At 34.9% G+C, this 25,983-nt stretch overlaps 3 protein-coding genes and 1 pseudogene across 3 annotated transcripts in view; all 4 read left to right on the top strand.

Annotated features, from left to right (window-relative positions):
* The window catches only part of LOC132185234 (ATP synthase subunit O, mitochondrial-like), a 7,384-nt gene extending 4,835 nt beyond the window's left edge, over positions 1–2,549 (top strand). The window contains exons 3-5 of the mRNA XM_059599033.1: positions 1,002–1,052; positions 1,839–2,082; positions 2,226–2,549. Of these exons, the coding sequence (XP_059455016.1) occupies positions 1,002–1,052; positions 1,839–2,082; positions 2,226–2,374 (444 nt within the window). The 3' untranslated portion in view covers positions 2,375–2,549. The remainder of the gene's footprint in view (positions 1–1,001; positions 1,053–1,838; positions 2,083–2,225) is intronic.
* A 10,270-nt stretch (positions 2,550–12,819) lies between these two features.
* Positions 12,820–14,165, top strand: LOC132185232 (G-type lectin S-receptor-like serine/threonine-protein kinase B120). Its single transcript, XM_059599032.1, has 4 exons — positions 12,820–13,033; positions 13,457–13,553; positions 13,639–13,789; positions 14,007–14,165. The coding sequence occupies exons 1-4, from the start codon at positions 12,820–12,822 to the stop codon at positions 14,163–14,165; spliced, it is 621 nt and encodes a 206-aa protein (XP_059455015.1).
* Positions 14,166–16,179: 2,014 nt separating this feature from the next.
* LOC132185231 (uncharacterized) lies at positions 16,180–18,454 on the top strand (the record flags this gene model as incomplete). Its single annotated transcript, XM_059599031.1, has 2 exons — positions 16,180–16,231; positions 16,560–18,454. A coding segment is annotated over exon 2 (1,767 nt), but the record flags the coding sequence as incomplete, so codon positions are not given.
* A 2,380-nt stretch (positions 18,455–20,834) lies between these two features.
* Positions 20,835–25,143, top strand: LOC132185779 (cysteine-rich receptor-like protein kinase 19; annotated as a pseudogene).
* The last annotated feature ends 840 nt before the right edge of the window (positions 25,144–25,983 follow it).

Below are 25,983 nucleotides of genomic sequence, written 5' to 3'. Positions count from 1 at the left end.
CAGTTTACCCTCGGTTTGATTGCCGAGAAAGTGGAGGGAAAGATAAATGCTATTTGGGTATTTTGGTGTTTGATGTTTCTGGTTCTGAAAGATGGAAAATTTGTTATTGATTAAAGGATTAATGGTTCATTAACAGACAACCTGGTTGTTTTATTTATTTATTTTTATTATTATTATTATTATTATTATTATTATTATTATTATTATTTTGGTTTTTATTTGATGTGTTTGTTTCTGATGTGGTTTAGGGTTAGATTAGTGACTTTATTTTGTCAAGAGTTTGCAATGCAGTGTGGGTTACTCTCTGTTTGGTTTCTGAGAAAGTGGTTGATGTTCCTTGTTCCGAACGAGGAGATGTTTATTGACCAACCAAATAATTGTATTAGAAATGGGTGCCAAGTTATTCATCAAAAGGAAAAAGGGTGCCAAGTTGATTTCTTGTTTCAACCAAAAAGAGAAATCCTTAGTTCCTTAGCAAAGAAATTTGTGATTGAAGAAGTTGAATCCTTCTATCCTCTGATATATTCTCAGTTATTAAGTTGGCTTCTCGGCTTTTCTGTGCAAAATGTGTCAATTAATGTATTTGAAAACATGTCAATTTGCATTACCACTGCAGGGTGAGAATTAGTGATATATTTAATCTTTGTTGCTTTTTCAAAATCAGCAAGGTCAATAAGCTATAATCTTTTATTAATGCTATTTCTTCTCCTAAATTTATATGAAATGTTAATCATTCATTGACGGCCCATTTTGTAGACCTTAATCACAGTTATGTGCTAAAGTTGTTATTTCTCTTTGATGTTGTGAGGAAGTATCTGTGGATAAATCAGTTTGCAGGTGTTAATATGTTAAAGCATTTTCTGTTCTGAGGTTTTCAAAGAGTGCTTTGCTTGATAAAATTAAATTACAAGTTCCAGTTAATCAAGTCTATGCATTTGTTTGCTTAATTGTTCATTGTGTTGTTTGTGTGCTGTCTAATTAGTGGCCATTCTTGCATGCAGTTCTCAAGGAATTATGCCACTACCACTGGGCAAAAGGAAGAGAAGGTTAAGGTAATTGAACTTGTTAACCTTCAACACGTTCTGGGGTACTTTCCAATATTCTAAGCAAATATTTTCTTTTCATACATTATACATATATGCATGTGTTTGTGTTATTTTGAGTTTCATACCATATGGTAGACTTCGAAGAAAAGAATTGTTTTGAAGGACCAAATATACTTTAAAAAATATATGATAATTTTTTGCTCTATATTTCCTCATTGTGTGCTTTGTTCTAGTTGTTTGGGAGATACATGTATCAGTCTTACAAATTTGCCCTGCATCAAACATTTACGTTGATTTAAGTGGAACATAGTGATATGATTAAAGAATTGTAGTTGAAAGTGAGATTATTCACATATTTATTAATGTTGAAGCTCAAACATATATTCTGATTTGGGGAATGATAGCTGGCACGTAATACTGACCAAAATTTCACCTTTTTTTTTTTTTCTTTCTCTTGGCCTATGTTAAATTTTTTTTTTTTTTTAGTATTAATTTATCTATTAAACTTATGCATGTTCAGAAGCAAATGTAAGGTCTAACCACTAGGCCCTTGTAGCGATTGGGGAGGGTGAAGGCTACCCCATTAGGTAGCCTGCCATTATTGTTTGGTTTTAAAAAAAGCTGTCAATACTCAACAGATCTTACATAGATGTGTAACTTCACACATGTAGCACACAATGAAATTCAGTTTACTCTCTGTTATGATCTGTTTATTGCTTTCGTATTTCGTGTCAGATCCCATCATATGGATTTTGTTTTATCTTGCTTTGTTGCTTCTCCTTGAAATTACAGGTGCCTCTAGCTATGTTTGGGGGATCTGGTAACTATGCATCTGCATTATACATAGCGGCAGTAAAAGGAAATGCTCTGGAAAAGGTTGAGTCTGAGCTTCTTGACCTTGTAGAGGCTTCTAAGAAAAGTCCGACCTTTGCTCAGTTCGCAAAGGATCTCTCAGTCCCAGCAGATACAAGAGTGAAGGCCCTCCAGGAAATCTCTGCTGAAGCTAAATTTTCTGATCTGACAAAGAATTTCTTGGGTAAGAAGAGTTGTACTTTGTGGTTGAACTCACGATTTTACTGATTCTATGCATTATGCTGATTCATAATTTAAATGCATATTCTTGCAAGAATCTGACTTTGACATACTATGATGTATGCAATCCTCTGTAATTTCTTGTAGCTTTGTTGGCTGAGAATGGGAGGCTGACACATTTAGATAGCATCACTAAGAGATTTGTGGAGTTGACCATGGCTCTTAAGGGAGAAGTGAAAGTAATAAAACTAGGTGGAGGCGAGAAGCTGAGAACATTACCTTTCTTTACCTTATGAGGATATATAGTACTTCTATCTAACACAAGAGCTATGTGCCATGACCCTTCAAGATCACATATCTAAGCCATCCTGCAATCCATTTAATATGCTCATTCAAACATTTGATAATATTGTTGGTTGGAGTTTTGTTTTCATGATGCCCTTGCAGATATTTCATCAACCGATTGTTCTAGTTAGTTATTCCTTGGTTGCTTAATCTGTGGAAGATAAATCTTACTATTTCAGACAACCAACCTTAACAATTTCTCAATCAATTCAAAGAGTTCAATAAAAGAGGAGGCTTTCATGTGAACAAGCATGTCAAAAGGAAAAAAAAGAAAGAAAGAAAGCTTTAAACGGACTATATGTACATTGATGTTTTGAATTTTTTTAGCCACATTTATCTTTAGTTTCACTCAAAACAGAGTACAATATTTTTACTCTTGTCATGATTAATAGACAAATTGTTTAGGACACATTCAATAAATAACAGGATCCAGTTATAGGAGGCAGCTTGCTTTTGACATACACAACTAGCTATGTTGCTCCTCTCCTTTTGCTCATAATTAACATGTATTAGTGGGACTGTTATTGATATATGTTAGAAGTATTGTGGTTAGGAGTTAGCCGATGTATGTTACTCATACCAGTGTTCCCTGGTTCTGCGATCGATCGCACTCCAAGTGCGATCGATCGCAGTACCAGAGGGTTTTCAAGTAGGTTTTTTATATTTTGCGATCGATCGCACTCCAACTGCGATCGATCGCAAAATGTCGAAAACCTTCTGGTACTGCGATCGATCGCACTCCAACTGTGATCGATCGCAAAATGTCGAAAACCTACTGGTACTGCGATCGATCGCACTCCAAGTGCGATTGATCGCAGATTATTTTTTTTAAAATTTTTTAGGACCATTAGGGTCCACTTTGTGGACGCTAATGGTTAACTATTAGCGTCCACTTTGGTTTGGACGCTAATAGGTAATTTTTTATTTTTTATTTTTTTATTTATTTTTTTAATTTTTGAGGACCATTAGGGTCTACTTTGTGGACGCTAATGGTTAACTATCAGCGTCCACTTTGGTTTGGACGCTGATAGTTAATTTTTTTTTATTTTTTATTTTTTTAAAAAAAAATTTTGAGGACCATTAGGGTCCACTTTGTGGACGCTAATGGTTAACTATCAGCGTCCACTTTAGTTTGGACGCTGATAGTTATTATTATTTTTTTTTTTTAAGGACCATTAGGGTCGACAAAGTGGACCCTAATGGTTAACTAAAAGTGGACCCTAATGCTTGCCTATTAGGGTCGACTTTCGCTTCCGTGTACATCATCTTTAGGGTCAAAACATTGTGACTTTTAGGGTCGATAAAGTGGACGCTAAAAGTGATCATTAGGGTCGACTTTTAAGTGGACCCTGATAATCAGACATTTGATCATTAGGGTCGGACTATTAGCGTCGACACCTTTAGGGTCGAAAAGTCGACGCTGTTGGCAACAGCGTCCACTTTAGGACCTTTAGGGGCGACTCAAAGTCGCCCCTAAAGACCTAATTTCTTGTAGTGATTTCAACTTGTTAAAATAATAATTAAAAAAAAAAAAAAAAAAAAAACGCATCTTTTAGACTTATTTGCACATAGAACAGAAATTTCCTCCGGCCCAGATGGTTTATATATAAAACTGTCAATGTCGTTTAGCCATGCAGCCTTGTTAGCTAGTCACGCCCGGGCAAGTCTTGCATGTGAAACCACCTCATGTGAAGACTTAAATTTGTCACATTCATAAGTCGAGCAATAGCAAATTAAGACTACCGCGCACATTCATTGTACAAAAACCTAAGCATTAGTCAAGCTGCTTGGAAAATACTCTTCTTTTTTTTCACGCAAGATGAAAAAGACTTTTAAGAATTGATAAGTGTTGAAATGGAGGAACCGGTTAGTACAATATAGGAGGACAAAATGATTTTTTTTTATTTTTTTAAGATCATTTTACTTTCTAATTTTGCCTAACTGATTCCTCTTTGAAATGGAGATGATCCTTTTAATTTTATAAGTGTCTAACACTTTCGAGGATCAGTAATCAGAGCAAAAGAAAAGCAAGGATGATAGTGGGACCAATGATATGACAACAAAAAAGAAAAATGTTATTTCTTAGAAAAAAAAAAAAAAGTTACGAGGAGAAATGGTAAATTAATTGTTTTCCCACTCAAGAAAAAAATTGAACTTTGTGACAAGTACTGTGTCATAAGCTCGTTTGGTAGGTTTTTGTATTTCTTTTAAAATAAAAATAAAAATATTAATAAAAAATTTAAAATACAAAATATGAAAACTACTTTCAACTTTATATTACATTACAACCAAGAAAAAAAAAAAAAAAAATCCACTCTAAAACAAACCCTTGTGAGTTGTGACATTTTTGGTTGATAAGGAGAATGTTGCACATGAATTTGTCGGGGTATATGCACATCAGTCTTGTCCTTCTAATGGGAATAGGGGCAAAGGAAGTCTTCTCTTGTGAGGAATCTCAGGCCCCTAGCACACTCAAGGTGCAAGTTCAGAAAGTGATCACAACGCATCAAATCGATGTCAAGTGAAAACAACCCATCAGTTCATAAGCTTATTCAAAAAAAGGTCTAAAACAATTTAAAGATCAGAAAAGCAAAATCTTCTAAAATTTATGAAAACAAAAGAATGTGGTAAGCAGTCTATTTGAAGAAAACAGGGGAGGACGTATGTTAGATTCTAAGGAAATCTAGATGTATATTTTGAATTCTGAAGAAATTGATTAATTTTCTACTCTTTATTAATTGATCACCCTTTAAATAGAAAATATACGATTTGAACTTTGAGTAAAACTTCTACAATAATTGGAGATAAACTCCTATTCAAACAAGTGCACCGTACTGCAAGGCAACATTAACTCTAACACATATGACTAGTGTAATATCAACTCTAAAGTAAATAAATAGATAACTACTTGTAGACGTCTTATGGAGATGCAAAGATGCACTCCGTATTTACTATTACTACTACTAAAAAACAAACAACTAAAAGATACTTGCTAAAATACCCATATAATGAAGATAACTAGATAACTTTGTGAGATAATATATTTCCTTGAAGTATCTATTATCGTAACATTGGTGTCCGGATGAGGTCTAAAACCTGTCTAGATGAGTTTATTGGGAGGACAATAGAAAGGGGTCTTGTGAGCTTTGTTCGGAATGGGGTTGGTTCAGGTTTGGACAAGTCGTTTAACATAATGATTCAAGAAACTTGTTCGGTAGCTCGTTCAGAACAAGTCTTGATCAGGAAATTCGAGACATTCGTTCAGTTGCTTGCTCGTTTGGAACAAGTTTGGACAAGGAGACTTATGGCTGGGACTAGTCATCTGAAATAGTTAAAAGTCACGCCTGGACAAGATCACGAAAAAACAATCTTAATTGTGTGTTTTAGTAGTTCTATCACTCTATTTACTAAATAATTAAGGATGACCACCAAGGTGGTAGTTGAGTTGATAAAGCAACAGGGGATAATGTTCAATTCCCTCCCTCCTTTCTTCCTAGTAGTCACGGGTTCGAATCCGCTTGCGGTAGTAGTCCGCGAACCAGATGCTATTAAGAAGAAGTTTTACCAACTTGCACTTTGGTGGGGCTGTGGTGACGGACTCGCCTTCCCAGGCAGTAGGTATGGCTCAAACCAAACATTTCACAGTGGGTGAGAACCCCAATGATTATGCCAAAGGGAGGAAATTACACTAGTTTCCCCTTCCCGCCTTTTAATTAGAAAAATTAAAAATAAAATAAGGATGGACAAGGCCATTAGTTCTATGTAATTTTCATCAGTTCTTAATAAGAAATTATCTAGAAGTGATTTTTTTATAATCTGTTTTTCCTCGTGCTAGAAGACTTAGGGTAAAAGAAACAAGAATAAAAAAAAGGAAATATATACACTCATAGAACGATTTTTTCTCTGATATATATGAAGATTAGACACCAAAACGATGAGAAGAGAGGAAAAAAAAAAAATCATCAGAGGCCAAGTTGCCCATCATTTGGTCCATAATTGGCCTATTTTTGCTCTGCTATGTGACATTGTTTAAAACCCAGGCCATTTCAGCCTAAAGTTGGCTCTCACTTTAGCCCAAAGTTGGCTCTCTTTTTGTTTGGCCTTTGTGGTATTGTTTAAAACCCAAGCCCACTTTCATTTTTGGCCCATTTCTCTTTCGGCCTTGTGGTATTGTTTAAAACCCAGACTCATTTCAACCCATAATTGAATTTTCATTTTGGCCTATAGTTGGCCTAATTTTATTAAAGGTGCATCTCATATCACGGTCCCCTCTAGCCACTACAGTCGAAAAAATCAAACTCAAGGTTTCAGCATCTTCCACTTTGATTATGAGAATATCTTTCTATTGATTGTAATTGATAAAATCAAATCAGAAATATTTAATACTGATTTGATTTTATCACTCATATCATTTTGTATTCTTTCCACATCTCTATAAATAGAGATAATCTGTATTGTAAACATATCATTCAATAAAGAGCCTAATGTACCTTTTTGGGCTTTATCTGTAGACGTAGGTCATATACCGAACCACGTAAATTATTCCATAATTTATTTCTTTTTAAATTTCATTATGAATTTATTCACTTCAAATCTTTGATCTTCTCTTGGTTTTGAGAAGAGAATAAGCTAGTGTTGTTCGTTTTTGCAATTCATCACATCCACACTGCATCAAACACCATCTCTCTTGTTGGCACCAAGCCCCATTGGAGCCACCCTCACTAACTGAAAATGTAGAGTAATGTTATAAGTCTTTTTAGAATCCTCCTAGAGTCATCCCAAATGCGATATAGCTTTTAAAATCATGATTGAATTTGAGATGTGATTTATTAACTTTTAATCTATTGGTGATTTTAAAAGCCACATCACATCTTGGATGACTCTAGAAGGATTCTAGGAAGACTTATAGTATTACTCGAAAATGTATGCGAACCCAATAATATCATGAAATGTTCTCATTTCCTAATTATCCGGCTACGAATTGGGAGATTGTTTTATTATTAATAGAAAAAATTACTCATCTATAAATTTATTAACTTTCTCATGTCTTTAAATAGACAGCTACAATAAGATAAGATAGAAAATACCCAATTCATGATATATAAACATAATTAATTTTAAAATAAAACTAATCTTACTACTAATTGATAACTATTATTCCTTGATTAAATAAAAGGGAGAACTTCATTAATTACCCCATAATCTTTCATCACTTTTGTAATCACACTCATATCTTTAAAAAGTTGTAGTGTTGGGTTGTTATCGGTACTTAAAAGTTTATGTGTTACCCATACCGTTAGGATTTAGGGTTAAATTCTGACGCCGGGCAGAACTAGGATTGTTCTGACAGCGTATAAAAGCAGCAGAAACTAAGATTTGAAGATAAAAAAGGGAATTCAGGAAGAGAGAAAATCCCTAAGTGCCCCAAATAAGCAAACAGAGAAATAACTCTGAAAGACTTAAATTTAATTGATAGTATAAACTGGATTGAAAAACAACAAAGACTAGATGCCTTTATATAGGCTAGGCACCTCCTAAACTAACAAGGAAAAGGAAAAGCAAACCTAATTGGAAAAGGAAAACAAAACCTAATAGGAAAAGGAAAACAAATCATAATAGAAAAGGAAAAACCCAATCCTTATTGAAAAAGGAAAACTAAAACACACATGCATAATTAAAATAACAATTTTCTAAAATTCCTCCTGCATCAGTCTCTCCAGGTTGGAAAGAACTCGCCCTCGAGTTCAAATCATCTTTTCCTCTATCTTTTGGATGTCCAATTAATCCCTTCCATCCTGTACTTCTCAACATCAATGCAACTTGATACCGGAAGAGAAACAATTTACAACCCATCACAACATGACTGCGAATGGTAGTTTGAAAATTCTTCATATCATATTGAGATAATTCAATCTTCACACGGTATTCATTTATCTTCTCCCATTCGTGCGGCATATAAATCTCCCAAAAAGGATCAACTATTTCTTCCTCATTGAAAATAAAATTTTCCTCCACCTCAATAAGATCTTCATCGTCGACATATGTATCATAAGTTGGTGGAGAATTCCAATCCATGAAACATTGAGAAGGATCTTCAACATCTTCCTCATATTGAAACTCTTCATCAACAAACTTAATTCCAAAGTCTAAGTCTCCATGTCGTTCATCCCGAACACGCTGTTCCCGAAATAGAACGGGCTTGTGATACGGGTTCTCGAAATTAGATTTTGAATTGCGACCATCAATATCGCAATACATCTCCAAGTTTTGCGCCGCTAGACGTTGGGTTAACTCCGCAACCTGCCTCTGCAAATCTTCAATCATCACGTCTTGTATACTGCGCTCATGGTAAGGGACTTCCTCCCTCGGAACCTGTCCATGTCGACCACGACCACTAGTCATGAAAAACTAATGAAAAAAATTCATCCCAAGAAGACGCTAAGCTCTGATACCAACTGACGCCGGGCAGAACTAGGATTGTTCTGACAGCGTATAAAAGCAGCAGAAACTAAGATTTGAAGATAGAAAAGGGAATTCAGGAAGAGAGAAAATAACAAGTAGGGAAGAGAAAATCCCTAAGTGCCCCAAATAAGCAAACAGAGAAATAACTCTGAAAGACTTAAATTTAATTGATAGTATAAACTGGATTGAAAAACAACAAAGACTAGATGCCTTTATATAGGCTAGGCACCTCCTAAACTAACAAGGAAAAGGAAAAGCAAACCTAATTGGAAAAGGAAAACAAATCCTAATAGGAAAAGGAAAACAAATCCTAATAGAAAAGGAAAAACCCAATCCTTATTGAAAAAGGAAAACTAAAACACACATGCATAATTAAAATAACAATTTTCTAAAATTCCTCCTGCATCAAATTCTAACCCCATCTTAACTCCATCCATAACACTATTTCATAGACCATATTTTATTTTGATGTATCTAATGGCGTACATTATGCTACATTACTTAGAATTTTAAATTACTTGACATGTAAAATTTTAAATTTTAAAGTAGAGATGATATATTTCATTATCCAGATTTTGTTTTATAGATTGAAATTTTAAAATCTATCATAAATGATACACAAATAATCATCAATAATTTTGAGTAAGCAAAACTCGTAATCTTCACGCGCACAAAGCTAGCCTATCCATTTTTGTCTATATGCTTGCGAAGCACAAAATTAACTAAGGGTGCGTTTGGCATTACGATTTCATAAATAAAAATGTAAGTTTAAATCAAATCGCAGAAAATTTATTGTTTGGGATACTTTGATGTAATTCAAGCTTCATTAGACAAATTGTACTTAATTAGATTAGTAAATGTAAAAGGTCATGTTTTGTTATCCAGTACGGACCAATATTTTAGCAGTTCGGATGGGACAGTTGAAGAAGTACATTGAAGATTTCGAGAATGCTCCGTCCTAAGTCTCATTCCAAACTCAGTTTGGATGAATGAAGTTTGAAGCTTAGCACAATGGTCAGTTCCAAGTACCATGCTAATTCAAGTGTCGTTCTAAGTCCAGTTCGGACGGATGAAGAATGGAGGTTGGCAGAGTGGTCCATTCCAAGTGCCATTCTATTTCAAGTCCAAGCGAAAGATTTTATGGGAGCTCTTTTAAGTCATAGAACCTTGTGTTGGGAGAGAATTCATGTTGTTTAGAGCCGTCATGGTATTCCTTTTTTCGAGTGAGGTTTTGAAAACCACATAATTAAACCTAGATCTTACAAAAAGCCTACAGCCTATCGGAATTCCAATAAAAAGAAAATCAAGTAGAGAAATTTTTAAACTTGTCTAGTGTCAATTTTAAAGGTTTTGTAAGTAAGAACTTTTTTTAATTCTATTTGTTCTATAATGGATTGATTTTTTGAGTTGACTACTCCAAAGTGAGTTTACTCTTAAAGAGTTCTTAAAAAAAGTTTCAACTTTGTCACAAAAATCCTTTTGTGTTGATTGTTTTATGCTTTCATATATTTTTAATGATGATATTTGTTGTCGGTAATTTTAAATTTCGTATTAATTGATTGGAATCTCACGTATATTTTTCAGACTTTGTCAATGAAAAAGGCCCTCAGAAAGATGACATCAATACGTCACCTGATTAACCCCCCTCCTCTCCACCACTTTCAAGGCAAGCTTTTTACTTTCTTCAGAACTGAAGTATATATAGCTTTGCTCCCATGATGTCCAAAATCATCGTCATTCTTCTTTTCCATGTCTTTCTTTCTTTACAGTACGTGAAGCCTTCAGCTGCACAAACTTGGATCAGAGCAGGTTACTGGTACTACGGTAGCGGTTATTTGTTACCCATTTCAGACATAAACTCAGCCCTCTTCACTCACCTTATTTGCGCTTTTGCTGATGTAAATCCTTCGTCCTCCGAGTTCTCTATCCCATTCTCTGCTCAGCCATACTTCACCTTCACCAACACCGTTAAACAAAAGACCCATCAATCACCACCCTCCTTGCTATTGGGGGCTCAAGTGCAAACCACAGTCCTTTCATCGATGGGCTATATATAAGGATATCAAGACTTACATTCAGAGAAATGGGGGTGTCGTAATATACAAGCCTACATATGTTGTGAAATCCTGCACAGTTGGATCGATCAGTCTGGATCTGCTTTGATGATGCTGTGGTTGTCCAAAATAAGGTTTCTTATGCCAAGCAGAAGAAACTACTTGGTTAGGTTGCGTGGCAACTCCCTTATGATGACAATTCGGAACTTTCTCTAGCAGCAGGTAAGAGATCGATGCAGCAGACTTATTTGATATTATTTGTTAAAATAATATACTTTCTTAGGAAGCATGATTAGATGTTTGATAAGGGTATTCGTACTCCCGATGGTTGTACCTATCATATTGCACTTCAGCTTTCATCAGCTGCATCCGTAAGTTACCTCCATTTTCACCTATTTAGAGGTGCTAGTGGTCTGAATTGAGTTATTCTATCTAAGTTTGGTTTTAGCTTCATGTCTAAGCTTATTTTAGCTTCTTGTCTGTCATGTAACCTCTTTTATCTTTAATGAATGCTGGTTGGTTAAAAAAAAAAAAAAAAGAATATTAATCTAACTGCCCACATATGTAAAGAATTCAAATACGTCAAGATGTCAATGCCCTTTCCGCTTCATATATGTCTAAGTTAAACTTAAAATTTTGAGTTTGTTAACGAAATTTTAACTAAAGAATTGAGAGTTTAATGAGAATACTCTTAGACAAGCTCTGTAAATATCAAGAGCCAGAAAGTAAAAAAGTGAAAGCTATTTAATTTTTTACGCTTATATATTCATTTTCATTATTTCTCCCTTCTACCAAAAATAAAGAAAGAATTAAAAAAAAATATTTAACTAAAGTAGAGAAAAACCTATAGAGTTCGATGTTTGGTTTCTTTTAAAAATGGCTCTCCAAATTTGAAAATCTAGATTTTTATTTTCAAATTTAACTTTTGTTTGCAAAGTTCACTATATGTGCACTTATGTTTTTCTAGAGTTGGCTGGCCTTAGGAAACTGACTTTTAATTGGGTTGTCTTTGACAGAGATAAGACATTACATATATGCCATTGATATGTACATGTATAGAAGATTATCTGGCATGCTTTAATAATTAAACTAAACTATACAAACATCCAATTATTTCAGCAATCGAAAGTATTAGAAGCTTGACAGTGACATTGTTTTAAGATATTTTCTGACATATTAGTCTCTCATATATTCCATCATGATCATGAGATGCTTTATCAGCTAAAGGGGAAGGAAATAATATTAATGGACAACACAAGGGGCGATTATTAGTGATCGTTTTGACTACAACTGCTACCGTTGTTCTCCTACTGGGGCTTGTCATTTGTTGCTTACGAAGGAGAATGTTCAAATTAAAAGGTAAAGTCTTTCTACGGCATTTACTCTCACCATCTATAATTGGAAGTTAGGATTATTTACTATTAACCACCATGATTGAGAATCTGACACTTTTGGGCATCTACTCTTCTTTTTTGTGTTTTTGTGTTTTTTTTTTCCTGTTAATATACGAATGGTTGTTACATCTAAAGAATCGGAGTCCAAAATTAACCATATGGCAGCTGCAGGAGATTTTAATGGCAATGTTCCTAATCTGCAAGTCTTTAATTTAGCTGAGATTGAGGCAGCTACAGGTAGACTTTCAATTGAAAATAAACTTGGAGAGGGAGGTTATGGTCCCGTTTACAAGGTAAACTTCTAGTAGACTACATATACATGTGGGATTGCCCCCATCATCGTTACAAATGCTTCAAGTTTTAGACTAAATAAATTGGAAGAATTGAAACATAACTCTATCTACAAACCACTCCCACGCTACATTTTGGTAGGAGGAGTAGAAAATGTCTTGCCGTATCTTAATGATGGAAGGATACCAATTAATCATGGGTGTATTACCAAATGGACAAGAAATAGCAGTGAAAAAGCTTTCAAAAACATTTACACAAGGGTTTGAGGAGTTTCAGAATGAGGTTATACTTACTGCAAAACTGCAACATGTAAATCTTGTGCGACCTTTGGGATATTGCATTGAGAGGGATGAAAAAATGCTGATCTACGAGTACATGCCAAACAAAAGCTTGGACTTCTACCTCTTTGGTCTGATATATATCTTTCCTGCAATTCAATTACAGTGAATGAGAGAATAATGTTAAATGCAATATGCTATTGCATCTTTTGCATAGAAAGCTGCATGCCAATAATTCCTGATGTTGACACTTGTGCCAAACACCCTTTAAGCTTAAAAACAGCCAAGGTTATCTCAGTTCAAGCTTATAGGGATACTGGCACAACGTGTCTTTTTAAATATTTGGGCATTTTTTTCGCATCTTATTTCTTTATTAGCCCCACACTTAATTTTCACTATGTAATTTGACATAGACCCAATGAGACAGTTTCTATTGGATTGGAGAAAACGCGTTGACATCATTGAAGGGGTTACCTAGGGACTTCTATATCTCCAAGAATACTTAAGAATGACAATTATTCACCGAGACTTGAAAGCTAGGAACATTTTAATAGATGACGAGATGAAACCCAAGATCTCAGACTCTGGTATGGCTAGAATTTTCAGGAAAAATGATCGTGAAGCAAACACAGATCGGGTTGTTGGAACATAGTAAGTACTTTGCCTAAAAAGCTTTATAACCTATGCTTTCTTGTTAGTTAAATAATTAATTTTGATGTTAAAAAATCGAATGCAGCAGTTATATTCCTTCGGAGTATGTTAGAAAAGGTATGTACTTCATCAAATCTGATGTTTATAGCTTTGGAGTTCTACTTCTACAAATGATTAGTGGCAAGAAGACTACTTGTTATTATGGTTTGGATGAGAGTCTAAACATCCTAGAATATGTAAGTAAACATTCCTAATTAAGACAACTGTGTATCAAAATGTTACACTTAATTGTTTTCTTTTGCTAAGTATTTAATGCTTAATATTCTATAACTTCATACATATGAGCTGTGGAACGAAGGCAAAGAAATGGAATTTATGGATTCTACTCTGGATAACACACCTTCATCGTAGAAATTAATTACATGCATACAAATAGCTCTTTTATGCTTTCAGGAAAACGCTAATGACAGGCCATCTATGTTAGAAGTTTCATTAATGCTAAAAAATGAAACTGCTACTCTAACAATTCCAAAAAAGCCAGCTTTTTCAAGGAAAACAGATGAAGAGGAGGAAACTAAATCCACATTCCAGATTCCACAGCGGGCACACTAAAGCATAATTTCCTTTTTATTAAAACTTTCATGAGTATCTATCTTTAAAAATTCTCACAGATTAACTAGGACATCTATATTCTTTATTATGTTTGATAAATCATTAAATCACCATCTAACAATTCTTGATCCACATAATTAAATTGTAAAGACATTTAAACCTAGTACTCCAAAGTCCTTAATAAACTATAAATACATTTAATACATCATAACCAAACCACATAGGATCTTTTAAAAAAGGTGTACATATGACTCTAGTTTAGCAAATACATTTATCATGTTTTATATATATATATATATATTTTTTTTTTTGGCAAGATCGAACTGATAAATGAGTAATGCTACAAATTTCTTTTGTGTGCTTTCAAAATTGATATGATTTTTAAAATTACCATGAAATCAAAATCTAATAATAATCTATAACAAATTCAATGATGATTTTGGGAGAACACAAAAGAGACATAAGTGAAACATTTAGCATTACTCCTGATAAATGTCTATTATAATTTGGTGGTTGTGTAAATATTAAATTTTTGTTAAGAGATATATTATACTCCCGCCGCATTAAGATGAGGCTCTTTCAATACACGTATGCTCATGATGTTTTAGACTTGCTGAATAGTGGACTCACATATTCACCGATAAAATTGTATACTATTTAACAGTTAATTAGCACCCCAATGCTAAAAAAGGGTGAACAAATATTACCGAATTGGTGATTAGGCGGGTGAAATATGCCTAACAAAATATGTAAAGAATGTTATAAATAAATGTTTATGTTGTATATGCTTAAGCTATATGATAAGTATGTGTTGTTATTAAATTGTGTTTTACACCAAACATTATATAAATTGTTTTACTCTTTTTATATTATAGAGTATGAAGTTAATTATATATGTAGAGAAGAAAATGCAAAGGAAAATTAAGTTTGATTTTACTAGTATATATGTATATAACACCTCTCTAAAACAAAACGGCTATAACATTTTATAGACAAACATTTTTGAAAATCATGCGTTGTTATTGCTGCTTTAAAAGCATACAAAAATGAATTTTTAAATGAAAATGGGGCTCACTTCACACGCGACTAAGGTCAAGATATTTATATTTCTTGAGCTATGAACTCACACGTCCACCTGTAAACATCTTTGAAGAGGCGGTTGAGGAACACCCGTACACGTGTTTGGACTAGTGTCCATGAGGTTGGTAGGAGCCCTCCACCTTGTGTTAAGTCGATCAGTTTGAGGAATGGCAATGTGGCATGGTTTGGAATATTGTAAAAACAAGTATTTATATTGTAAAAACAAGTATTTATACTACAAATAACACATCACATCCGACTAAGATAATTGCCTTAATTTAAACACAGCATATTTGATAGTTGGCCTTATTAATGTAGATATATAATACAAGCTTCTTAATTAACACGACAGATTTGATACAGGCCGGATCCTTGTCAAAAGCCATAAGGGAGTTTGGGAGTTAGGCTTATCAATTGCTTGGGATAGAATATGATAGATTATTTTATTTATTTCTTTTCCTATACACAGGAAGCTTGTAAACGTTCGTTACAACAACTTCGACCATGATATTTTGAAATCAATCAAATTTGAGATTTTTCTCAATTTTCTCTGAGGAGAATTATCTTTCAACCTGCGGGTTGTGCTGCAATCTGAGGATTGTGTTTTCTTTTCTTGTTTAAGAGATGAAGAAGCTCTTAAACTTTTGTTACCAAGTCTTCGGCTGCGTCACCCATCTCCACCTTCATAGTAAATCCAGCTCAACAATGTCCCACCGCCAACCATCCTTGCCTTTTCTTATCCTCTGATTATTGATCATCTTTCAACTCTTTCCAAGCCTTTCCATCGCAATGCAGAAGTAGCAGATAAGTTTTAAGCCGATCTTAACGTTTATCCGAAGCCAAATTCCATATTTTTTCAAGCTGTGAGTATCAATTGGTGCCTGCTTATGTGATCATTTGAGTATCTTTTCCTTTTTGGTTTTCCTACATCAAATAGTTGGGCTGGTTTGTACTCTGAAAACATATCTGCTACTGCTTTTTAAAAGGTATTTTTTGTTTTAATGTTTTTGTGATTACTTTATATGTTGAATTATTTGTTAATATTTTGCTTGTTTTTTTTTTTAAGCTAAAAAGCAAAAATCGGTCCTAAAAGAGTATTAACAAACGAGGCTATATATATGTTTATGGAGTCGGAATCAGGGAGCCTTTGGGTCCTGTTTTGCTATTATTGTTTACTTGAACTGTGATATGCATTTGTGAGCTTATTTCGTTCACTAAACTGGAAGGTCGTTGCTGGTCCCTTTCTATTTATATTGTTTGTTTTGGTGATCATGGTACTTGTAATTTGAAGATGATTGTCTCATTGTGTTGCAGGGTATGGTTGAAGGCTGTGTTCTGTGAGAGTAAGTGGATCTATCTCTTTGGAAGAAGCTGATTTGTGTTCATATTTCGGGTAAGTTAGCCAGCTCAATCATTTAAAAGTTTCACCATTAGAGAGGGAGATGGAGCTTCAACATTTCATCCACGGACATCCGTTGATCTTCAACGAAGATGTAGATGAGGATTATTATGGTTATTATAAAAATTACAATGTTTGCCAGAAACAAGTATCGGGTCCTAATTACAGTTGCAAAGAGTGCTTTTGGTTCCTCCTTCATAAATCATGTGCACAACTACCCCACGAGTTGCGGCACCCGTTGCACCCCAAACATCCCCTTCTTCTCATCAAGGCGAATCAAGGAGGCAAATGCGAGGGTTGCAATACAGATCATCTAGACGCCTACAGCTTCATTTACAGTTGTTTTGACTGTAAATTTAACCTTGATACAAAATGTGCTTCTCTGCCGCTCACCATCGAACCTAAAAGTCATGCCCACCCATTGACCCTCATGCAGAGATCTGTCTCTTTCACTTGCGATGCTTGTGGGAAACAAGGCAAAGGCATGTTTTACTCATGTGCTGTCTGTCCATTCTTGGTCCACCTAGAATGTGCTTCCTTCCCATTGACTGTCAAGCATATCCGTCACCACCACCCTCTCAACCTCATGACCAACCCTCTTCACAAATCCGACCATCCACTTTGCCAACTCTGTGTTAAAAGTGTGGACACAGACTACATGGTCTATTATTGCTCAACTTGTGATTTTGTTACCCATCTTCATTGTGCTGCAAATGACAAACTGTGGGGTGAAACATATGTGCCAGAATGCCATGATGAATCCGCTGATTCCTTTAGTACTTATGTTGTCTTGAAATCCATACTGGGAGAACCCGTCGAAATTAAACATTTTTGTCATGAGCATGACTTGAAGCTTATCGATGAGCAATTTGAGGATAGAGAAAAATGTGATGCGTGTATGTGGCCTATCTCCACTCCGTTTTATAGTTGTGCTGAATGCAAATTCTTTCTACACAAATCTTGTGTTGAATTACCCAAAAAAAGTCACACCCACTTCATCAACATCCCCTCATTCTCGATCAACCCCCCCCCACTTGATGCTAATAGGAAATTGGTGTGTAATGCTTGTGGTCGCACTTGTAATGGTTTGACCTACCATTGTGACAAATGTGATTTCGATCTTGATGTCCAATGTAGTTTGATGCCTGACATGTTTAACCATGACGGTCATGAGCACCGACTTATTCTTTCTAGCGCATCATATTTTGATAAGTGCAGCTCTTGTGACTTGCTAGGAACAACCTTCTTTCGTTGTGCTAATTGTGAATTTTCTCTAGATTTCAAATGTGCTACACTACCACATATCATAAGATACGGACCGTACGAACAACTATTTACCCTTTGTTATAAAGATGAAGATGATTTTGATAATGAATATTATTGTGATATTTGTGAAGAAAAACGAGATCCAAAGCACTGGTTTTACTATTGTAAAGATCTCACTTTTTTTGCTCATCCCAACTGCATTCTTGGGAAATCTTCATATATCAAATGTAGGAGGACTTGTCAATCTGACATGCAAGAACATCGCCTCATTTTGGATGACAAGTGCGAGAGCGGCCATCGTCTATGTGATGAATGTGGTAGTCTTTGCAATGGCTTGACTTATACATGTGTCTCTCGTGATTTGAGTCTTCACAGGTGGTGCTTTCACAAGATTAAAGCACTAAGATGGTGGCTATATGTTCTAAAGGAAGAAGAGGGAGAGGGAGAAGAGGGAGAGGGAGACAAAGATGAAGACAAAGAGGAAGACAAAGATCTTCGTCGAAGTGGAAAAAGAAGAAGAGGAAGAGGAAGACGAGGAGGAAGAAGAGAGAGAGTTTGAAAAATGAGATGAATAACATTGTATATTATTATTATTTTTTTTTGACATGTCCACACAAGGGAAGGGGAAGGGAGGATTCGAACTAGTGACCTCCGCTTCATGAGGCGTGGTTCATAGCCGATTGAATTACCCCTTGGGGACAATAACATTGTATATTATGCTCAAGAGGAAGTGTCTGCATTGAAAAATGCTATTTACTCCAATAGAAGCTATGCACGAGCATTTGTATTGAAATGTTTTGAAGGTAATTATTGGGTTGCTTTTAATGTAGTTAAATGCTTTACAATAGTGTTGCTGAAGTAGTGCTAGTTGTTTGAAGCAGAAAATTCATTTGGAAATTGGGTTCCTGAAGGGATATATATAGATAAATGCTCCGGAAGTGCTACATTCTCTGTTTAGTAGTGTTATTTCTTAAATTTACTTACTGTAATATAAGAAAGATCTGTGTAAAATTGTGATGGGTCATTTCAAGTAAAACAAAATATTTTTAATCAGTAAACAAGATTCATTGAAATACAAGTACTTCATGATCGAGAAGTAATTTTTATGGGCTCTACAAGTTGCAGTGTATTGAAAACTTAAGTAAGGCCTCTAAATAACAAGTCATTTAGTAACATAGGAGAAAGAAAAATAAAAAAAAGAAAAAAGAAAAAAAGGAGATGCTGTTTGGTGTTAATTTGATTGTTATATTTTGAATTTTAAAATTAAATTATAATGAAAAAAGTTCACGTTGCTTTATAGTCTAGTGTTTTCTTGAAAGCAGGGCATGTGAAAATAAGTCCAAAAGATGCATTCTTATAGAATAACATTTTATTATCTATCTTTGATTTTTCATCAAAAACAAAAACAAAAACAAAAAACTTTTTATCATGAAGAACAAATATATCTATATAAAATTATTGTTTATTAATTAAAATTCAAGTAATTTTAAGATAGCTATTGAGGATGACAAATATGCATTATGATTAATTATATGGACTTATAATCTACTCATATCATCCAGACAGTCGTAACAGGTTTAATAATATATATGTTGTCTTATAGTAAATTTGTTGCCATGTGGTTTAATATTTTAAAATAACATTTTTTTAAGTGTTATTTTAAAATATTACTTATTACTATGTATATCATTAATGTTACAACAAAACAAAATATAGATAATGAAATGGAGAGGATCCTATTCTGCATTAGTTTTTTTTATTTTAAAAAAAATAATAATAAATAAAAAGAAAAAAACCAATTAGTGTCATTTAAACATGGAACTCATTTGAGTCCTCTCTTTAGGGTGGTGTACATCCTACCGGCTTCCGGCTGAGGAGAATCGTGAGTAGACAATCGGGAGCAGAAGATGAAGAGGATGGGGGAGGAGTTGGAGGCGTTGTGCAGAAGGATATCGCTAACTTTAAGATCATTGTGTTTCACATGGGTTAAAGCTAATATGAACGATGCGTATATAAGCTCTTGGGCACCTTCCTCTTGCAAGTCAGTTTTCTAATGTGAGTTTTTTCAAAATTTATATCATTTAGTATCAAAGCCAAACATCCGCCCCAATAAGCTAATCATGGTTCACTTGTTAGGGAGATAAGTGGTTTTGAAGTTCTTATCAATAGTATATTAATATATATATTTGAACACCACTCTAACCCAAAAGCCTAAGCTAATGAGCTTAAGTCAAATTATGTATATTAAGTACTTTGTTTTTTTTTTTTTTTTTTACATATACTTTTTCAATGTGGGACTCAAAACTCACAAGTATACTCACAACATGACCTGTTTAATTATACGAGTCAGGTTATGATTAACGTATATAGTTGTATAGCCATACCTCAATACGACCAAATCCAACACGCAAACACGAATTACACCCCCTCATAGTACTCCTCAAAACCTCTTTAATACCGGAACAAAAGTCTTTGTGATGTTGTATTTGAAAAATCTGTTTCATTTGTTTGGCTACAAACCCATCCAATATTAACCACTAAAGTCTTGTGGAGTTGTTAATGGCATAATGCATTTATGATTCAACCAAGAAAGTAGATGCACGATATTATGCACATCATTGGACGAAGCTGCTCCAAAAATAAAACAAAAAGTTTTCAGGCCCTCGCTTATGGTAACATTTCTAAACATCAAAGTAAAGTCATGTCAACAAGACTAAGGGAACCTGTAGTTTTCATACATGTATAACGTTGGACGTCTCTTTTCTTTCCTCCTTTCATATCAAACAGCTAAATTCAAGTCCCCACAAATTTCCAAGATGCTGCTCTCCCCTGCTACAGTTTTGACATTAAGTAGATGTTATCATACCCTGAAAGAGATATCAACTAGCTTTCTTTCCATGGCATCCAAGAATATCATACTCCTCTCCTTCATGTTTCTTTTTCAAAATTTGCAGTGCTCTAATGCTCAGAGTTGGATCAAAGCTGGTTATTGGTATGCTGGTAGTGAATCCCCCATTCCTGACCTGAATTCTGCCTTGTTTACACACCTTATATGTGCTTTTGCTGATATCAACTCCTCCACCTACCAGCTTTCCATCCCCTCGGCTGATGAACAATACTTCTCCAGCTTCACAAACATTGTCAAACGCAAGAACCCATAAGTGGTCACGCTTCTATCTACATGGAATGGACAAGCTGCAACGGCTAAATCCATCTTAGGTGAGAAAGTCAACGCATCAGTATTGTCTTCAATGCTCAGCCGATCTTCTTACAGAAAGTCTTTCATTGAATCTTCAATAAAAACAGCAAGGAAATATGGATTTCAAGGCATAGACTTGTTCTGGCTTTGGCCTAACACGGCCACAGACATGACCAACATGGGAATTCTGCTGGATGAGTGGCGAGCTGAAGTAAATTCTGAGTCAAGAAAGCCTGGCCAAGCACAATTGATCTTGACGATGGCCCTTTTTTACTTGCCAACTTTTGAATTTGGGATTTACCCGATTGATTCCATACAGAGAAATATGGATTGGGCACATGTTGTGGCATATGCCTATCACCTGCCTTCAAAGGAGAACTTTACACATGCTCATGGAGCTTTATATGATCCTTCAAGCCATGTTAATACTGATTATGGCATAAGAGAGTGGTTGGCTAAAGGATTTCCCTCAAACAAGTTGCTTTTGGGTTTGGCTTACCATGGCTATGCTTGGGCTCTTTCAAATCCCAAAGAAAATGCTATTGGTGCGCCATCATCAGGGCTGGCCGTAACACAAGATGGGAGCATGAGTTACAAGTACATCAAGTGGTACATTCGAAGTTATGGTGCTACAATAATTTTCAATTCTACTTATGTTATGAATTACTGCGTTATTGGATCCACTTGGATTAATTTCGATGATGTGGAGGCTATCAGAGCTAAGATTGCTTATGTCAAGGAGAAGAAGCTACTTGGTTACAATGTGTTTCAGGTCATCAATGATGACAATTGGGTTCTTTCTCTAGCAGGTACCATCTGAACTTTATATGGCTATATACTTTGTCCTCATAGGAGTCAATGAATTGACATTACAAACCCTTTTATAGAACTTCATCATTTGAATCTGCTTATCTAGAAATGGAAGGGAAAAATTGCCTTGCAAATGCACATAACACAAGATTAGTCATCATGACTTGATTAATCCATTTAAGCAAAATAGAAATCATGGGAGATCTTTGCATAGCAGAATGCTTAGTACTCTTAATCTAACATAAAGCTTGCCTATCTTCACCCAAGCTCTAAGTTGGAGGTTGACCCTCTTGAGGAGTGTAAGTTTTTGGTTTAGGAGTTCTAAAAACAGAGAAATTTTGTATCAACTTGCAAGATCTAGATGCGAAATTTTTAATTTAGTTTCTGGACTGCATTGACAGCTCAAGAGAAAGAAGATGGCCAAGGAAACAAGTGAAGGCTATTGTTAAAAATTCTTCTTCCAATAGCTTTGATCATTGTCCTTCTAGCCTTCTTGTTATGTTACCTAAAAGGAAGAGTACTGAAGTCAAAAGGTAATAGAACAACTGCAAGACTTTGCCACTTGAGAATTTTCCTTTTGTCAGTATAACATTGAGATATCAATAATTTATTTATTTCATTTTCCTATTTGGCTGCAGGCATGATTCTTTTAGGAAACAGAGATTCTGGACCAGTAACCAATCCATCAACTCCTGAAAATCTTGACCACAATGTTCCTAATCTGCAAGTATTCAGCTTTTCCAGTATCAAAGCAGCTACAAATAACTTCTCAAGTGCAAACAAGCTTGGAGAGGGGGGTTTTGGCCCTGTTTACAAGGTAATGTTTGGCTCTTGTGCTAATTTTCTTGGCACTAATTAGTTTTGCTTTTGAAGAATGTGAATTTTATATCAGCTGTGTAGCTCTGGCTTAGCAGACAATGCTAACCGTGGGTTTCAATGTTGTCAGGGTAAATTACCAAGAGGACAGGAAATAGCAGTGAAGAGACTCTCAAAAACTTCAACTCAAGGACATGAAGAGTTCACAAATGAGGTTACCCTTACCGCAGGACTTCAACATATAAATCTAGCTAGAGTTGTGGGATATTGCTTAGAGAGAGAAGAAAAGATGTTGATCTATGAGTGGATGCCAAACAAAAGCTTGGATTATTACCTCTTTGGTATGCAATCGTTCTGTGCTTCTGATTATAGTCAATCATTTGGGTTTATGTGACATTTGACTTTGTATCTTATCAGCCTAAATGGGTCTAAATGCCAACATATAACGACCCTGGAAAAATGCTAGCCACAACTATACTAGTACTCGAAAAGGACTAATCGAAGTTGTAATTGGAGCTTTCTAAAATCATTTATAAAGTCCATTTTCAAGTAATAAATAATGAATTTAAGACTCCGCACCCATGTGAGCAATAGATCTTCCCAACGTGGGACTAACTTTCAGGGGTACCATAATCTTCCCCACTCAAATCCCTGAAGTCCTCATTAGGGCTCATGCGATACAGTGGCTTAGCGCCACATGGCGTTACTAAATTATTTTGATACCATTTGTTACAAACTAATAAAAGCGCTACCCACATCTATGTTATTAATTCAAATAGACTAGTTGAAGTTTTGCATTTGAAATTCCTTAGAATCACTTATAAAATTCAATCTTATTTAGTAAGGAACTTAGCACCCATGAACACATTTTATAATCCACTCATTCTATGTGAGTAGTACATATTCTCAATGTAGGACTAATTTTTTGGGCTGTCACAAAATATTTAAAGTAAGATATCTTGATATGTATTGCCATTATTATTCAATCTTGAGAAAAGCATATATGTAACGACCCAGGGAAAAGCACTAGCCACATCTGCGCTATTACCCCAAAAGGACTAGTCAATTTGAAGTTTTCCTAGAATTCATTATAAAGCTCAGTTTCACCTAGTAACTAGGCAATGTGGGACTTAGCACCCATAACTATCTTTATAAACTACCCACTCTATGTGGGCTTCTTCTCATCTTCCTAATATGGGACAGGAGTGTTACAATATATAGGTGAGAAATTTAAGCTTTCAGAGTCTTGAAAAGCCATGATGTCTTGCTAGCTAATTAAGTGCGTTTTGTTGCTTTGGTTTGTATCATTATGTTTGATGACTGCTAACTGCTCACAGTTTTATTTTTGTGTAGATCCAACCAGAAGGTATAACTTAGATTGGCCAAAGCGTGTTCACATCATTGAGGGTGTTACTCAAGGGCTTCTATATCTCCAAGAATACTCAAATTTTACAATAATTCACCGAGATCTCAAAGCTAGCAACATTTTACTGGACAAGGACATGAATCCAAAGATCTCAGATTTCGGAATGGCTAAGCTTTTTGGAAAGGATGAACATGAAGCAAACACAGACAGGATTGTTGGAACATAGTAAGTACTTCTCAGCTTTTGTATGGTTTCACTTTCTCACATGCATTTCCCTTGTTAAATTCTCAACATCTCTTTTAATTAATTTGATGTATGAAAAATGCAATGGCTATGTTCCTCCAGAATATGTTAGAAGAGGTATATACTCTATGAAGTATGATGTCTATAGTTTTGGAGTTCTACTTCTGCAAATCATAAGTGGCAAGAGAAATGCATGTTACTATGGCCCAAACGAAACTTTAAGCCTTTTGGATTATGTAAGTAACTTCATTAAACTTTCTTATGATTTAAATAATTGCCTTTAATTTGAAATATAAAGATGGGTAACAAATATTGAATGATTTCAGGCATATGAGTTATGGAAAGAAGATAAGGGCATGGAGTTGATTGATCCATCATTGGATGATTCCTCATCATCTTGCAAACTCATGAGATGCTTGCAAGTAGCTCTATTATGCGTCCAAGAAAACCCAGTGGATAGACCAACAATGTTGGAAGTTTATTCAATGCTCAAAAATGATGTTGGACCAAATATTGCTACCCCTCAAAAGCCAGCTTTTTCAGCCAAAAGTGATAAAAATGTGGGGAGCACATCAACATCACAGCAAAGAAGTTGTTCAGTTGGTGATACAACAATTTCCGAAATAATACCTCGGTGACCGCCCGAGCCAGCTCTCGAGGGAAATGGTTTACTCAATCATTTTATAATCACACTTGTATATATAGTATATACTCAGCAATCTCCCCTCATGTGTGAGTATGTAACATCCCAACTTCAAATAATAAATTACTAATTTCAATATAAAAAATCTTTGATTCACACGGTGAAAATTGCATGTATCTTCTTTGGTTTTTTTTTGTTTTTAAACCATAAACTCACTTGATATTTAAACTAGACATTAGAGCTTTAAACTAATTACACTTTATACAATGTTGTGCACGGAACTAAATTCTGGATTCTAAATAAGAAAAAAAAATGAGAAAATAAATGAATCATACAAGACACTAAAATTTAAATAATAACAAGTCTACATCTACAAGACACTCATAAGAAATTCACTATCACAAAAGAGTAGACAGAAAATCTCTCAAATCTCACCCCACACACAAAGGAGAAAACTAAACAAAAGAGCAAACTGTCTTTTGACTCTTTTTCTCTCTGTTGTACGACACAAAGTGAAAAAGCTGCTGCCCCTATATGTTTCTCCACTTTCAAAGTGGTGCGGCATACTCCATTTTATAAGGACTCATGCATAGTCGGTTGCCAAGAGGTACAAAACCCAGTAGGAATTATATATAGAATTCCATTTCAGCTAAAATAAAGACTCGAAACCCCATCACCATCTTCATAATGAATCCACCACCAACCTTCCTTGTTTTTTAGTTTGCTGATCTAATTATTGATCCGTGAAGAAGCCAAAATCCAGATTTCTTCTAGCTGTGAGTATTCATTGATGCCTGCTTATGTAATCATTTGATGAGTGTCCTTTCCTATTTTTGTTTTCCTATATCAAAAACTCAGCTGGTTTGTATAAATGTTGATCAAAAACATATGCTTTAGAAGTCGGAATCATAGAGCCTTTTCTTTCTGTTTAGCTGTTACTGTTTACTTGAACTGTTTAGTTGTTATTCTTTGGGGGAGTGCTTGTAATTTGAAAAT

Source organism: Corylus avellana, chromosome ca6, assembly GCF_901000735.1.
Source record: "Corylus avellana chromosome ca6, CavTom2PMs-1.0".
Taxonomy (NCBI): domain Eukaryota; kingdom Viridiplantae; phylum Streptophyta; class Magnoliopsida; order Fagales; family Betulaceae; genus Corylus; species Corylus avellana.
This window is presented reverse-complemented; position numbering and strand designations above follow the sequence as displayed.